Here is a 17,143-nt window from a genome sequence, read left to right on the forward strand (position 1 = left end):
ACGCAGGACTAGATGGGGTTAATTAGACAACATGCGATGATCATAGCCCAAGATAGCTCAAGATGTTTAATATAGGGCGAGATCTATAGAATACATAGGTAAACATCCTAAATGAGCTTACAGGCTTTACATCAGTAGGTCGTAACAGCCTTGGAAGGCATAATTGCCTAGAGTAAAGCAGTGCGGCTAATTTCACCAAAAGAACTATAAAATCCTAGCGTCTTGATCACCGAGGAACTCCAATGAATTGATTATTCAAAGCCCCTAGAGTCCCCTAGAGTTATAGCCCACCATGCCCACCATGCCATCTGCTTACATGGGCTCGAGCTATGCCAAAAGACGAGTTGTCCATAGACACTGCTTGGCCCAAGAAAAAGGCCGACCCGAGAGGCATGGGTACCAACCTAGCCAATATTAAACAGAGCATCAAGTTGCCGATGCAATTGTTGTTCAGATAGGCGAAGAAAAGGTGGCCGATTTTGATGAAAGGTCCCAACGCCAAAAGGCAATCCATAAGCAGTTTCGGTGTATCTATTATTTACATATCCTGCTGCTTTAACAGCAGCACCGACTGCGCATACCAACAGTCCCACAATTCAGTTTCTCCGGGTGTAGTCCTTAGCGGCACGCAGCTCGTCCATTTTGGCCACGCGCTTCTTGAACTCTTCGTACTGGCATTTCTCATATGAGTGTCGTTCATCCTAAAAGAAAGAAAAGAATAACATTAGCTGACTAGCTCTGGAAGCGCTCTGGTCGAATCGCGTTGTGTAGGAACATCAAAACGAGGGATCTCGTACCTCGCACTTCCAGGGAAGGTAGTACTCTGCTTGCCGGCATCGGTTCAACGGGATCAGCAGGTGTGCGCATGAATCTCTGTACTGCATGGGAAGACGGGCTTCCGACATTTCCTGGCGGGTTGCTGGAATTTGGTTAACCTTCCTGCTAGAGCTTATGATTGTTGATCAATGGCCTTAGAATCATACCGGATGTCTCCGAAAGGCCAACGGCGCTCTTAACCGTTTCAATGACAGTCATTTTGTCGAGAATTAAGGGGTGGAGAGGCAAGGAGCGGGGAAACAGAGGCAGAACGGCGTGGTTGGCGATTCCCGTTCGTCTGAGGTTCCTGCTGGGCCGATATTGGTCACATGACACAAAATCACATGACAGACAGTCTTCCGAAACAGGACTAGTGCGCACTTTACGCGTCCAGCGCGTATCTGATGCCCCCAGCTCCACCGAATTGTATCTCTGTGTTCTTAGTCCGGATTTTCATTGCATGCAATGCATCTAGTTCTGAAGAATTCTTAAACCGATCAACTTGTGGGTCTTCTAGGGGTCACGTTTTGGCTCCAACGCGCGCGGTTACATCGCTCTTCGGGAACCTACTGAATTGTAGCGGCCAACGCGCGACGCACATTATGGCGGGGAGAGACACCATCTACTCTGCTACCTATAGCAGTGTAAGTATACTTTAATTAGATATTTTCACTGCGCTGGCCTGGAATTGTTCTCCGTGTTGAATGCGAGCACAGCTGACGTTCTCACTCCCAGGTCCCCGTGTATGAGTTCAAGCTCGACACTGAAAGTGTGATGAGAAGGAGAGGGGATGATTGGGTCAATGCAACACACATCCTCAAAGCCGCAGGGTTTGATAAGCCTGCACGAACGCGCATTCTTGAACGAGAGGTCCAGAAGGGAGTTCATGAAAAAGTTCAGGGAGGCTATGGCAAATATCAAGGTATGTCCTAGGATCTATGAAGCCCGTAGAAAATTTAGCTTACTGACAGCTAATGCTCACAGGAACATGGATCCCACTTCCGGAAGGCCGCCAGCTTGCGGAACGCAACAACATCCTCACAAAACTAGCTCCGATTTTCGATTATGTTGCTGGAGACCACAGTCCCCCACCAGCGCCAAAGCACACATCAGCTCCATCCAAACCTAGAGCACCAAGGAAATCGGCCGCCGCAAACCGTGCTGCCGCTGCGGCCGCGGCCGCGGCTGCGGTAGCAGCTTCCGAAAGCCTGAAAGTTGTTCAGCCTCAGCGCAGCATGGGTCCCCCAACAATTCCACAAGATCACTATGAAATGAATGCAGCGTTTGACGACAACGAGTCAATCGGGCACGCTACAATTGAATCATCATCAATGGTCGCAGACGAGGATATGCTTCAAATGTCACATGGCGGACGGAAGCGGAAGCGTGGAGTGGAGGAGGCGACCCCTATGTCCATCAGCGAGCAAGAACACATAATCTACGGCGACCAACTTTTAGACTATTTCATGACCGTGGGTGATGCACCAGAGGCAACACGCATTCCCCCTCCCGAACCCCCTGCTCATTTCCAGGTCGATCGAGCCATTGATGATTCTGGGAACACAGCACTCCACTGGGCATGTGCGATGGGTGACCTGGGCATTGTGCAAGATCTTTTGCACAGAGGGGCCAATGTCAAGGCACTTTCGGATCATGAAGAGACCCCACTCGTCCGAGCTGTTCTGTTTACCAATAATTACGAAAAGAGAACGTTTTCGAATCTCTTAGACATGCTTCTGGATACTGTCTCTTTCCGAGATTGGTTCGGTGCTACTATCTTCCATCACATTGCAGAGAATACTCGAAGCAAGGGAAAATGGAAGAGCTCACGTTATTACTGCGAAATACTCCTCGATAAGTTATGCAAAACATGCTCGCAAGATGAAGTACAAATGTTGTTGTCATGTCAAGATCAGAATGGAGACACCGCTATCTTGGTCGCTGCTCGCAACGGCGCGTTCCGTCTGGTGAATATCCTTCTTGTGCATTGTCATCGCGCTGGCGATCTGGTGAATAATAAAGGGGAAACCGCTAGCAGTATCGTACAGCGTTCTCAACATCACGACCATGACATCCCGCCGGCCCCATCCTCCGTCACCATGGCTAATGAACATATGGATGTTGAAGCAGCTGGTCTTGTGGGCACAGACCGACAGTCCGTTGCTCCAATTCCGGATGCCCCTGCGACCACTGAACTCCTCTCCAGGATTGGAACAATCATGGCCGAGGCTAATAAAAAGCTTGCCGTGACCTATGGAAACTCGAAAATCAACCAGCAGGATTCCAATGATGTCGCCAATCCCGAAGCGTTACACGAGCAATTGGAATCCGACCGCCAGAAGACTCAGAAGCAAATATCTGCATTGGCGGCCAAGGAGGCCGATCATGAGCGCAACGACGACCAAGCTGGTCGATATGAAAAATTGCGGGCAAGCTATGAGTCCCTTCTTGAGCAAATCCAGCATGCTCGGTTGGCTGAACAGTTTGCTATTACGGAGGTACCTAAACCTACGCCAGAGTCCCTTGAGCAAGGTGAATTAATGGCTCGGTATCGACTCGCTCAAGAGCTTTGCTCTGCGCAGAAGATACGCCGCAATGCTATTAAGGATCTAGCCCAACAAACAGCGGATGCGGGTGTGAGCACCAAGTTCGATATGCACCGTAAGCTGGTGGCTTTGGCGACCGGACTTAAAGAAGAAGATCTAGACCCTATGGCTGCGGAGTTGGCCGAGACGTTGGAATTTGACCGAATGAACGGCAAGGGCACTACTCCGGAGCTAGGTCATCGACGATTACCATCCCAGAATGAGTCGGCCACTCACCATGGACCCGGTGTCTCGGTGGATGCTTAACTACCGCGAGGTTGCACGCGTGAACTTTTATGTTTGATTATATTTCATGACTCATTGATTTTTCTTCCTCTGGCACACTACCCAGCCAGCAGATACCCCTCATCTTCTCTTTCTTCTTCGTATCCATTGGTTTATCTTTTCTTCATGTTCTCATGGCTCATTAACAACTCATCTAGTTGTGGTTCTGGGTCCATTCTCCATTTGACTGGCATTCTGACAATGCGCGCACAGGCAGTCTAACTCTTTTCGTGTGTCTGTACAGACCATCAAAGTGCTTGTACATTGTACATACAACGTGGGAGACAGCGGCTCCGGAACGGGCGAGATGCGAAATACGAAGCCAGGAGGGGCTGAGACGTATCTTATCCATGTATGGTTCATTTAGGGCGACAAAATGCGTGGTTTACACCTGCGTTTACATGAATTTATCCAGTTGACAATCCATATCTTCATGGCCATTGTAGATGATAATCACGCTAACTCCTATGTCACGATCTCACTTAACAGTTCCCTAGTCTATGCAGTCTCTTATTACATTGTTCTATATATGGCTCCAAAATGCAACGGTGCACGTCCATATTATTTGTTGCTGGACTTGCACGCCCGTCTGGGCAGCCATGAAGCCAATTTTTAATTTCCGGAACTTCCTGCTGAAGAAGACGTCGGCTTTTCGTTGGGGCAGCAACAAGCGACAAGTCCTGCTGGTTTCATGATTCAGGGGAATGCGGTCTTTCCTACAATAATATACATCGCATCATTTGGTGATTATGTGCAATGTATCATGAGAAAGCATCCAACCATGAATGCGATGAGAATTGTAGTCTACTTAGATTCTACTCTGTATCGAAATAGCAGACAATGTTCTGCAAGCCCGATACCTTTCTTGGTTTTTCCTGATTTTTGTTGCCTTCTAGAAATCAAAAGCCGCCTAAAATCACTTGCAGTTCGTGGCAAAATACTACACTCCTGATTTCCTGACCATAACGAGATCCGATTGAGTTACGAGCTAGAAGCAAACAAGTTCAGGTAAACCCATTGGTTGGCGCCGACAGCTTGGCATTTGCGACGAGCGGCTCCAGGGGCATCGTCAGGCGTAGATTGGATGGCAGCCACGTCGCGCCGCTAGTGGATAACAGCCAATGATTTGGCTGGGGATGTGATGGGATCGCTTCAGGCCTGGGTGTGTTGCTTATTGGTCAATAGGATGAGCCAGTCAGATCTCCTCAATGGGTCTTCTATGATAATGCTGTCAGTTGTGATCAGGCAGTCGGTAGGAGAATACGATATTGCCTAAAGTATAGGTAAAGCTGAAAAAGCTTGAATTACCCCAATGTTTCCAAACATGATGAAAAGAAGATATCAAAGTGAACCTCCGTTGATATTCCGTTGATATTGCCTCTCGTGCCTGAGAAAAGACGCTAGTACGCTTTTGGACTATTGTGCTCGGTTGCTGCCTGAGGGATTAGGCGACAATCCCCGCGGCCATCCACCATCTTTAATCGCTCACTTCTTCTTCTTCTCTTACATCCAACCCTCCATCTAATCTTCGATTCTTTCTTTTCCTTTCCCTTCCCCTCTGCATTCCTTCTTTCTCTGCAGCTCTTCTCGTTTCATGGAAAACACCCAAAAAAAGCATCTATCCACTTTGCAAATAGTCCCGATCAGTTCCGCCCCCCTGAGGAAAAACGTTGTGTTTGGCCAAGGACCGAATTCACTACATTTTTGATTGTCTTCACAAATCCATCTCTTCGGATCCTTGAACCTGTTTTCACCTCGGTTATTCGCACAGCACTGGGTTGTTTGGTCGCCACCTTAAGTGTTTCAGCCTCCAAGTCTTCGATCTTCGGCATCGCGTGAACTACTCTCTTTTCTTATTCGGCTAGGATTTGCAGAGCATTTCCCCGGACATTTTATCTTTTCTTCGTGGTCTAGCTTCTCGCGTGGCTTCTCTTCCTAAAAATATCCTCTTAATTTCTTTCTTTTTTTCTTTCGAGGTGTCTGTCAACACATCTCAAACTCCTCGGCTTCCTCGAGACCTATTCCTTGGGTTCGCAACTTTCAAACCCAGCAAGTCCTTGTACAGCTCGGTTCTTCTCTCATCTATCATCTTTATCGCTAGCCATTCGCTCGCTTTATTTTCAAATCTTCACCTGTGATTGGTACGTGTGATTGCCTTGTGCTCCATCCGTTGGATCTCACTGACCAGTTTCCGGATACAGAAAACCCGACTCTCGCGTCCACGTTTCATTTCCCGGTCGTTGAATCTCGATATTGCAGACTTATTTCAGCACTTGTTCTCGCATAGACACCATAATTCCTTAATCGCCGAGAAGTGAGTTTAGCTTTGTGGTTGACCCCAAACGCTCACGTCGAATCCGAACGTCAAAAGATACCGCTTGTCTCGCTTGCATTCTATTGCACATACCTAAATTCACCTCTACCGAACGAATATGAGTATGGACGCTGGCGGTCTTGCTCAAATGTCTTACAATTCGTCCTTCAATAATGGCAATTCCCTGGGCGTGCCGGGCTCTGGCTTCGCCTCGCGCGGCAAGGGCTCTCACATCAAGCGCTTGAGCATGCCTCCCCAGGTTTCGACCATCGATGAGTCCCAGACATCAGCATCTGTCTCCACTCCGCGTACCAGCCGCTCTCATCTTTTAGCTGGACTGCGCACTGCTCCCAAGTCTGCGACGATCCCCTCTGAGCATCAACAGCGGAGTGGAATGGAAGGTGCACGATTCATTGGTTATTCCAACCGAGGATCCGACCGGGTCCCACAGACTGCGACCGGAACTGGATTCCCACAGCACAACTACACCCAAAATCAAAACGCGAACTCGTACCGCAACAACTCGCACCACAACCGCATGATGTACACTATGCCGGAGCAGGTCCTTGCACCTCCGACGCTTGAAATGGCGGGTGGTGATATTCCAATCGATGAGAACATGTACGCAGAGTTGATGTCAACCAACCTGTTCCTTGCTGCGCAGCAGCAACGCCTGCAACAGCAGTTGATCAGTGTCACTGCTGCAGCTCAGCAATTCCAAGGCCTCAACCTTGGGATGTCCCTTCCTCGGCAGCAACATGCTCCTTCGCTCTCCATCCCTGGCATGGGATTATATCAACAGCAGCTCCAGCAAGGTGTTCAGCCCATTGTGCAGCCGGTCCCTGGTCAACCTGGAATGTTCTGCGTCTACAATCCTCTGACTGGCCAACAAAGCTATATCATGGATAACTCCCAGGAAGATCGCCAGCAACAGTTCTATCAAGATACTCGGTCCCATATTGGCCAGCAAGTTCCCCAGTTCCGCGCAGAAATTTCTCCTCCTGCGGACTCCACGTACTCTACCATGCAATTCCCTCAGCCAATTTCCCCTCCGGTTAGCAGCCCCTCTCCGCCCCACGACTCGTCTGTGAATGCTCTGCGCCGAGGCCACCGCAAGAACCTTTCGTTCAACCCAAGTATCAAGACGAACATTGATACTGTCAAGGCCAATGTGGGACCCGGCCCTAGGTCTGCTGCACTGCCGCCGACACCGGCCACTGGAACATTTGGACCCGGTCAAAGTCGTGCTGGTGAGCATCCGATGCGACAGCCCCGTGGCCCCCCTTCGCTTGAGGATCTCGTGGCCAAGCCCACCTCCAAGCACGAAGGTAGCAAGAACTTTGCGACTCGCCAGCGGCGTCGTGCCGTTCACAATCTTGTTCGTGCAGGAATCGAGCGTCGTGGCGACACACGCAGTTTTGGATACCACAGCAGCGGAGGCACTAACACCCCTGCGAGTGAGAAAGAGTTTACTTTTTCGGATGGCGATGATGCCACCGTGCGCAGCGGCGGAAGTCTCTCCAGCAAGCCCAGTCTAGGCAGCCTGCGAGCAGTTGCTAATGGTGCCATTGGGTCCGAGAGAAGGGAAAAATCTAGCCGGGATCGCAAGTCCCCGGACAGCCCCTTCCACAGCGCCACGCCGACTAGCGAAGACGGCGGCTACTTTTACTCCAAGCTTGTTGATGCTCGCGGGGATTATGCCCACTCACCTAGTGCCAGTGGTACCTCGTCGCCCTCAGTGGCAGATGTCGTTGCTGGCCAGGGGCCGGTAGCCCAGGCACCAGAACGGCGCAAGACGCCGATGCTGGTGTTGTCCAGCGCTGAAAAACGCAAGACACCCATCATGTAATGCCGAACATCACGTGACAGCGACGTATGACCTTCCTTTATGTTTTTCTCTCGCCAAACGGGTCAGCTTTCGTCTTTCCTTGCCCAGCGAGTCCTGATTAAAAGGACTCGACAGCGGTTGACCCTCCCCCATTCTTTTTCTCGTTACCACTCTATTGCTGGCAACTCATGCCAAGGTTCATGTTTTTTTGTGACGAAAGACCTTTATCGGTCTGAGATGACTTTATTCCTATTTTTTCTTTTTTGCTTCTCTTCATCTTTCTCCACTATGTTTTATCTTTGTCACCTTGCTTCATAACTGAGGCTGGGCGGACCGGATCTATTTACTCGGAAATGACAGGATGAGCTTGAGACAGGAAGAGGAGCTTGCGATGGCAAGCTGTCTTCCCTTCGCTTCTCAATTTGGCTTCTGATGTACATCTGGTTATGTACAGACAGCTCTTCCCAGTGCACTTTGAGCTCAGATCACCCTGGTGAATACATATCTTAGCAAATATCTGATCTTATTTTTTGTTTTGGCTATGTTGATCATGCTCCATGAACGTATTTAGTATCTAAGTAGTTTTTTTGGTTGAACAATTCAACGACTTATTCGGATTATGCAGACATGCTTCTTAGATCCTATGATACTCATGGTGTTGTCCTACAATGACCCACGTGGAACACCTGGTTACTATTGCCATAGGAAAGACGTTTTCTATCATTAAGCTTGATGTTTGAACCCGTAGAAAGTAGCAAAGGCATAAGCCAGGGTAGGGTCAAAGGGTTACAAGGTACTCTATAGAACGGCCACCAGAGGTCACCATGACTTGAGGCAGCGTCAATCTCACTAGACCACATTGAACGGTCTGTGGCCTTGATGCACCATGTAATGTACCTCACGCTTAGTGTCATGGTTACAGAGCCGGGTTGTATGCTGATGCTTATGGAGGGTGGTCCCGAGCTTGGGGTAGCTGCATAACTATTTCGGTTCCAGCTTACGCTTTTGTCAAAAGGCGAAATGAGAACCGATTGTTATAAATCCACTGAGATGAACTCGTATCTCGAACGGCCGCCGTCAGTGAGAAAAGTAATGAGTTGGCCCAAAACGAGGAATTCAGTGACAGTAAAGGATGTGATAAATGCTACTAAGTGCTTAGTGTTTCTTGGCTTCTTATAATAGTTAAATGTAGCTTAATTTCCGTCTACACGGTGAATAGGGAAATAATCCGTTGGGCCGCAGAGTGAAGCCCAATATACGGTATTCCGCGTGGGTGCAGATGGCACCTAGTTTTGATATATTTGGCTGCTTGTCATGCCGACATCCAAATCTTGATATTCTGGGAGTTGAGATTGAACATACGAGCTATTATGCATTCACCTAAATAGTTATGCCTGTACGTGGGATCCCGGTTGTATATCAAGAACCATGGTACGACCACAGCCTAAAACCTTGACACAAACTCTAAGTTGACATTATTTCTACATTGTACAAGCCACTCAACAACGGTGACAATCTTGGAATATATCATCATGAAAAAGGAAGTTGAAACATACGCAATGCAAGACATTTACCATTAACAAAACCTATATATAGTAGTCGAGGGCTAAAGTTTAGGAATGTGAACGGAATCTTCGTTCTCTAAAGTGTAATGCCACAATGCATAATTGTAGAAGACGAAACATTTATTTACTCCTGGGCCACGTAAGAATACTGGGATTAAAGCAGCTTTATCTGTGTCTACCCGAGGATAGAGCAGCCGGAACTCCGTGGCACATGTGTTTCACATAAACAGTATAGTACTGCCGTCCAAGCTTGAGTATTGGTCCCTGCTTTCTTGAAGGTCACACCATTATATTCTTCGGTACAGCTGGTGGGGAAGAAGACAGTGTGACGGACAGGGAGGGTGAGGGTGACACTGATGGTTGTGCGGTCGCATTGTTGCATAAAATAATGAGATAGAGGTGAAGCAAGACATATTCAATCAAGCCTCTACAGTTCTTGATAGCGTAAGATATTGACCTAGTCCAAGAAGAGAAACAAATGGGAGAAAGCACTTCCCCAAGCCACGAATGACCCAATGTAGTAAGCAGCGCACCAAACTCTATCAGAATGTTCAATATACTATAATTGACATTCGATAACGAGCCCCTCGAAAGAGACAATCCTGGCCCTATCTGATACCATCTCAGAGATTTAGGAGTCACCTTGCACAGTGCCCAATTGAATGTACCATTCGTTGCCACTCGAGAAATGATTTGGGCCCTGGCTGTCTCCCCCTGACTGATAGCCATGACTAGTACAGACCCAGAACTAGTCAGCAGCCACATCTGTAAGCTTAAATCACCCAAGCTCCCTGGAAGTAGGGTTTTAGGCAGCATAGGTAGGGTAATGATCATTGCCTAGATAAGCATCTCACATCTTGAAGTGGCACAATGACGAGCGAGGAGATCATCTGTGGGATATTGGTTGAACATGAAGAGGGCGTTTCGAGCCCACTGAGGAGTGCATGTGTGCTTGTCGGACTTCCCTATGGGCGGTAGAAGTGATTGCAGCACTGGGACAAGCAGAGAGAGTAAACAGTTTCCCCGGATATTAGTGCAACCTTTTCATCGTGGTACCCTGTACATTGCCGGGACAGATCAAAAACCTTCAACATCCCCTCTGAGGATCAACACCGAGTCGGGTCTCGGAGGTCTTCCGGGTGTCGACCTGCGGTATGAGTACTCATTTGCTTCTCGGTAAGATCTCGGTCGGAAAGTAGAGAGATGGCCATCAATACCGATGAGATTCTTCCCGATGGTGTGATAGGTATCTTCAGACCCATATTGATGTAGAATTATAGTATGTAGGTGGGTAATCAAATAGTGTTGGAATCCTATGTAGTTCTCGACTGGTCGAATCAATCAGAAACTAGTGAAAAGCAGGTATCTTGCAGGTATCTTGCATGACAGAGATGTTTCGCCTGTCGGATGATTTCCCATGATGTCAAAGACACACAAGGGATGGTTTGAACTGGTTCGTAATCGCATTTCATACGTCAATGTGGACGAAAGTAGAAATAGAAGGGGAGATAAGACCAGATATTGCTTCTTAGTCAACATGGAAAGGTAGATAGATCAACGCTAAAAAAAAAAAGTTGCTCCACTGATCTTCTTCAAACCTCTGATCCTGAAGATCCCTCTTCAGCCAATCTCTCGATACCCACACACACACCCCTTTGACCTGACGCGTCCATCAGATTCTCTTTTGACTCTACAGATTTTGTGGGACCTCATGGGCTTGTGAAACCCCTAGTCTCTTTGACAAGGAGCTCGGTCCCCTTATCTCTATCCCCTTTGGGAGATCTTCTGCTAGGCCCAACGGTCGAGGTTCGGCGAGGTTCAATGATATACGATCCGGAACGTCGGCTGTGATGAAAATCCAATCCTTTTCAGGTCAAAGAACCGGGTCTCGCGCAACTAATGTGCCAATCTCCCGCAATACCCGCTAAGGGGCAATGTACCGTTTCTATTCACAATTCTGGCTGTCAGTTCCATACCTCGGCTTGTCCTCTACTCCTGGAACTTTTCAGCTGATTGACCATCGTGGCAAAATGGCAAAACCTGTGAGAACCTGGCATGGGGATGGCGCCTCTACGGCTACACGGGGTCATCATGTCCCAAAAGAAATCCCCTTCAATGCAGTCTCATTGGGCCTCTGACTCTTCTTGATATGGCCCGTGTGCTGCCCAGCAAGCCGGAAAAGTCTTTTTTCTCTTTTTGTTTTAGTCCTGCCTTTAACAGAGAGCATCCTCGTAAATAGAGGAACTCCTGCATCCCAAACTTCGCGTCTACTGTCTCTTTTATATTGATTTCGCCTTGCCTGATTTCTTTCCTCCTGCCCCTTCATCCGAGGTTGCAGATGTCCTTATTTTCCGACACAATATTCTTCGTCTAATTATGTACATGACATAGTTGGCATTCCTGGTAGGACTTCCTCCGATCTCAACCCCCCTTCCCAAGGAGCTCTAGACCTGGCGTGGTAGTGTCGTGCCAGTTCTTTTTCGCGTCGGCATCAGTATCTCTTCCTATTTTTTTTATGCTTCTGCCTTAAATGAGGTGAGCTCACTATCCGTGTTGTCGAAGCTCACAAATTCCCGGAAACAAGAGCTCTCCCATGTTATATCACATAGCTGACTGTTGCTGGGTTACAGTTGATCACTTGGGCACATGAACCGCCATACCCGTGCTTTTATCTAAGAGGTCGGTAACCCAGGGGGTCTGTGAGCTCTACTGAGTAACCAAGAAGTAGATGCCAATTTAAGAGGAAGGATTACACCAAATGGCGGGAGGTTATTTTGACCTTCCGATCTCCCGCAGCGCCTCTGAGGAAGGATCGTCCAGTCTATCAAGGTCGCGTTCTTTTACATCATCACTGCCCATTGATAGCTTCCAAGGCCAGCCAGTGTCTCAGGTGCGGAGCTTCAGTGACGCTAGCGCACAGGACAAGTATCGGAATGCCGGCATTCTGAAAAACACAAATCGCGTCAAGCTTACGGACAGCGAATCCGATTCGAGAGAACAACCCACTGGGCCCATGGTCGAATTCCGACTGGATCAAAGGGGCACCGAGCTGCCGCAAAGACCATTACCCACTGCCAACATTCCGGGCTTTCAGGAGAAAGTATCCTCAAGCTCCCCACTGGCACCACAGGTGGAAGATGATCACTTTAGCGCGTCAGCGGGTGTTACCGGTTTGACGATCAGCACCAGGACTAGCTCACCAGGAACTTCAGGAGAGTATGAGCTTGGTCAGGGTACGAACGACAAGGGGCGGGCCATCTGCTTTGCACATGAAAGGGCCCACAGGCTCACATCCCTTCTCAATTGCCCGCATAATTGTCCGAAGCAAAGCCCCCAGTGCAATCTAGTGTCTGAGATTGGATCCACCCCCGCCGAAGTGGTGTGCCAGACTGCAGATGGAGATAAATTTCCTGTGATAAGCTTCCCCGAGAAACAACAACTCTTCGACAACCTAATAGATGAACATGAGGCGGACTTCTTAGACGGGCGATCAACACCGTGCAACTCTGGAGCACATTATCTAGTGCATCAAATGTCACCTCGAGACCTGAACTTTCTGACTCGCCTTCGCCCTCAGTCTCCCGGGTTGCACTCCAGTGACCAAGACACCGTCAGCGAGGACAGGAACTCATACGAGTCTGCTGAACGAACGACAAGTTACCACGGAGGAATTCTTTCATCGCTGCTCAAGCTCTACGACAAGCCTCGTTATAACCATAACCAAGGTCGAGGACGGTATGGGCGCTCTCGACAGGGGAGCTCTTCCGAGTTCAGTGGACGTGGCCTGTCTCCAGACTCTGTTTGGAAACCGCAAAGGAAGTGGTACGATAAATCAACCGCTCGTTCTAGCATTTCCATGGCCGGCTCCTCCCGCCGCTCTGGCTCTCCCTTTGCCATGCTCACGCGGTCCCGCAGCAGTGGTGCTGCCGTTCCAAACCTAAGCCGCTCACGTCCCAAGGCTCAGCTTGAGGATGAAATCCATATCACTGTTCATATTGCCGAGCTTCTGTCTCGACAACGGTACTTGATCCGGCTTTGTCGCGCTTTGATGAAGTATGGAGCTCCAACTCATCGATTGGAGGAATATATGCGCATGACAGCTCGTGTCATCCAAATCGATGGCCAGTTTTTGTACATACCTGGCTGCATGATCATCTCCTTTGACGACGCCTCCACACACACAACAGAGGTCAAAGTCGTTCGATCTAGTCAAGGCATTGACCTGGGTAAGCTGGCCGATGTGCATGAGATTTATAAGGAAGTGATTCACGATGTTATTGGGGTTGAAGAGGCAATACAGCGGCTCGATGAGGTCATGAAGAAGCAGAGCAAATTCCACATTATGTTCCTCATCTTCGCCCACGGCTGTGCTAGCGCATCAGTCGGGCCCTTTGCCTTCAACGCCCGACCGGTGGATATCCCCGTGGCGTTTCTGCTGGGTTGTCTCCTCGGAGTATTACAATTGATCCTGTCAACCAAATCGAGCTTATATTCGAACGTGTTTGAGATCTCCGCCGCAGTCCTGACGTCTTTCCTTGCCCGTGCCTTTGGAAGCATCAGGTTCAATGGGGAACCTCTGTTCTGCTTTTCTGCCCTCGCACAGTCGGCCATCGCCCTCATCCTGCCAGGATACACTGTATTATGTGCTAGTCTGGAGCTCCAGTCACGCAGTATAGTTGCAGGTTCTGTTCGCATGGTCTATGCTATCATATACTCGCTGTTCCTCGGATTTGGAATTACCATTGGTACTGCCGTTTACGGGCTCCTTGACTCTCAAGCCTCAACGGCTTATACATGTCCCGCCAGCCCCATTCACAACGAGTACCTGCAACGGTTTCCGTTCGTCATCCTATTCACTGTGTGTCTGGCGATCGTCAACCGCGCCAAGTGGAAGCAAATGCCGATTATGATAGTGATCTCCCTGGCTGGCTACGTGACCAACTACTTCAGCGCCAAGCGCTTCTATTCCAACACCCAGGTGTCTAATGCCCTGGGCGCCTTTGTCATTGGTGTGATGGGCAATTTCTACAGCCGCTTACGGCATGGGCTCGCCGCTGCGGCAATGCTGCCGGCGATCTTTGTCCTCGTTCCCTCCGGTCTTGCCGCTAGTGGGTCTCTGATATCTGGTATTACTTCTGCGGAGGAAATGACCCGGTCTCCATATGCGGTTGTGAACAATGGGACACAAGGATTTGTCGACGCGGCAAAGAAGCTATCAGCCGACGAGGCGAGAAACCAAAGCTACGGGGTTGTTTTCGATATCGGATATGGCATGGTTCAAGTTGCTATTGGAACGACAGTTGGTCTCTTTCTAGCCGCTTTGGTGGTTTATCCGCTAGGCAAGAAGCGAAGTGGATTGTTCAGTTTCTAGGCCATGGAGTTTCTCATCACCTCTTCCTCAATCATCTATTGCATAATGCATTTATCTCTTTTGCTGCATGCATTGCTTTGTTGTCATGCTCGGCTACCGAGTCTCTTGGACATTTCACATACGTGAACCCCGAATCTGAGGAACGGGAGTTCACTTGCTGTATTCTAATTTTTTTCTGTTTTATGAGACTGACGAATGCAAAGGCTATTATTAGCCTCTTTGCTGCGTCATCTCTGTCTTTTTTCCTCTATTGTCCTCGCCGATCAAGTCTATATCGACTCACTATCCCGACCTTCTCCGTCTGGACATATATAGAAGCTACGATTCTCACGAGTCACGACTAAAATCATCGAGGCTCTCCTTTCGCGTGTGCCTGTCCTTTTATTTTCTTAATCCTTCATCTGGGGTGTCACATTTGAATATCGAGATGGGAAGAACAAAACTGTTTTGTTTGAGCTTTGTCGTTGTCTTAGCGAAACATTGATATTTTCAATTGACGGAGTAGCAATGTGATATTTTTGCCATTGTATGCAATTTGCTTTTCCTACTTTGTAAGAAATTCATCCCATGCTCAATAGTTCCATCTGTACTATTTCAATAAATCGGAGTCGAATATTTTTCCCTGGCATCTAGTAAACAGCTATAAGTCAAACCAGCAGTCGCCTAACAATTCTTGAGCGGACGGCCGATCTCTCGGGTCAAGCTTCATGATCCTGAGAACAAAGTCCTTGTCTTCTTTGCAAATTTCCCGAGATGTCGTGAGACTAAATGGTCGCATGGACTCCACGGGGCTGTTTTGCATAACCCAGATCAGAACAGCTATCCGCTCCTTGTCCGCTATCTCATTGTACGAGATTGGAAACGGCCCAAAACAAAAATGATACTTCATAAGGATCTTTAGGTCGTACTCATCGTGGTCCAAGGAACATCCGGCTTGAATATATGAAAGCTGCCGCCATAAATGAGGCTTATCAGCTGTAAGGCCATTAGCTTCTTACCAACACAGGTCATTGCTCGGAAGACGTTTCAAGTACTTGCCATTGCACCAAATGACCATACATCAGTAGCAGTGCCCCAGCTCATCTGGAGATGTGCCTCTGGGCTTCTGAAAATAGCGGTCCCGATTGAATCCCCATCGCGGGCATAGGAAGAATCAACATGCACTGTGCTTCCAAAGTCGGCGAGTTGGATTTTTTTGAACCGAGATTCGCCATTTCCGTAATTCACTAGTACATTGGTGGGTTCGACGTCTGTCGATGCAATAGTAAGAGAAAAGAATCACTGTTTCCCCAGAAATGGAGTAGAATAACCTGTATGTACAAACCCTTCTGCGTGAAGCATAGACAAGGCCTGCAAGACATTCCGAGCAACTGATTTCACTTCTGAGCGGGTGAGGCGTTGGCTATTGGATGCTTCTAACAGATCGTCATCTAAATATCGAAGGACAATAGCCGGGGGTGAAGCAGGGTGCTCGATCTCGTCTAGCAAGGGTCGAAGATAAGGGGCTTTGCTTTGAAGCCGTAGAAGCACATCTCTTTCATTGTGTATACGAAAGTGATTGACACTTTTCACAATGACCTTTTCTTTCCTCGAATTGCTATGGTGTTAATGGTCATGAGAGACAGCCCTCTTCTGTACTTAAGGCCAGGAAGCGCTCACATTGCAAGCCAGACGCTGTCATAAAGCTGTTTGATGATAGTGTACTGACCCCTTCGACCTCTGATCACCTGGGTCAGGTTCATTGGTAACTCTCCTTCCTCTCTTTCCATCCCTAAAGACTGTAGGATTGTGTCAGAAGGAGGTCTTATTCTGGGAGGCGCACGCTGCACTTGCTCTAGGTAAGTATATGTACCTTTCCTATCCTTGCCTGCCGCCGCTTTAATAAGGGCGCTCAGAGATGCCTAAAAGGGCAATGCCAGGCTCGCTGAGTCCAGCTGTTTATTTGTGAATTATTTTCTGAAAACGAGGGCAAATTTTAACATCGTCACCAATCATCCGCAATACACTCCCGGGCAAAAATCATCAATTTTCTCCCAAGTCGAGGACATCCCTGACTAAGCTCATTAAGGAAAGCGCCTGGGCCCGTAAGATCGAGCTTGCATATTGCCTAGAATCCATGAGCTCGAAACTAAAACTATAAATATCAAGGACAGTAAAGCAGAGATGGGATCGAATAAGTATCTCAATTCTGGCCTTTTACCATATTGGTTGATGGCATGCATTAGGTACTTGACTACCTATTCACTTCATCTTGAATCTCTGCACCTTGCGGAGCATCAGAAATCTCAGAATTGCAAATCCAAACCCCAAAGTCCGAGCTTATCAAACAATTGAAATGCCATTGTAAATGCGCCTTTCCCCATCCCATGGTGTTGGGCT

At 48.4% G+C, this 17,143-nt stretch overlaps 4 protein-coding genes across 4 annotated transcripts; 3 read left to right on the top strand and 1 right to left on the bottom strand.

The window, feature by feature from the left end:
- Positions 1 to 596: 596 nt before the first annotated feature.
- Positions 597 to 1,035, bottom strand: N7518_007131 (NADH dehydrogenase [ubiquinone] 1 beta subcomplex subunit 7; the record flags this gene model as incomplete). Its single annotated transcript, XM_057188058.1, has 3 exons — positions 597 to 701; positions 798 to 919; positions 984 to 1,035. The coding sequence occupies 3 exons, from the start codon at positions 1,033 to 1,035 to the stop codon at positions 597 to 599; spliced, it is 279 nt and encodes a 92-aa protein (XP_057039761.1).
- Positions 1,036 to 1,191: 156 nt separating this feature from the next.
- On the top strand, positions 1,192 to 3,668 carry N7518_007132 (putative APSES transcription factor; the record flags this gene model as incomplete). The annotated part of the gene is made up of 4 exons (XM_057188059.1): positions 1,192 to 1,213; positions 1,261 to 1,460; positions 1,552 to 1,738; positions 1,801 to 3,668. Coding segments are annotated over 4 exons (2,277 nt in total), but the record flags the coding sequence as incomplete, so codon positions are not given.
- Positions 3,669 to 6,124: 2,456 nt separating this feature from the next.
- N7518_007133 (uncharacterized protein) lies at positions 6,125 to 7,849 on the top strand (the record flags this gene model as incomplete). The annotated part of the gene is made up of 1 exon (XM_057188060.1): positions 6,125 to 7,849. One exon carries the CDS (start codon positions 6,125 to 6,127, stop codon positions 7,847 to 7,849), a length of 1,725 nt encoding a protein of 574 aa, XP_057039763.1.
- Positions 7,850 to 12,151: 4,302 nt separating this feature from the next.
- Positions 12,152 to 14,764, top strand: N7518_007134 (threonine/serine exporter family protein; the record flags this gene model as incomplete). The annotated part of the gene is made up of 1 exon (XM_057188061.1): positions 12,152 to 14,764. One exon carries the CDS (start codon positions 12,152 to 12,154, stop codon positions 14,762 to 14,764), a length of 2,613 nt encoding a protein of 870 aa, XP_057039764.1.
- Positions 14,765 to 17,143: the final 2,379 nt, after the last annotated feature.

This window comes from Penicillium psychrosexuale (genome assembly GCF_028828465.1).
Source record: "Penicillium psychrosexuale strain IBT 29551 chromosome Unknown utg000004l, whole genome shotgun sequence".
In the NCBI taxonomy this organism is placed as follows: Eukaryota; Fungi; Ascomycota; class Eurotiomycetes; order Eurotiales; family Aspergillaceae; genus Penicillium; species Penicillium psychrosexuale.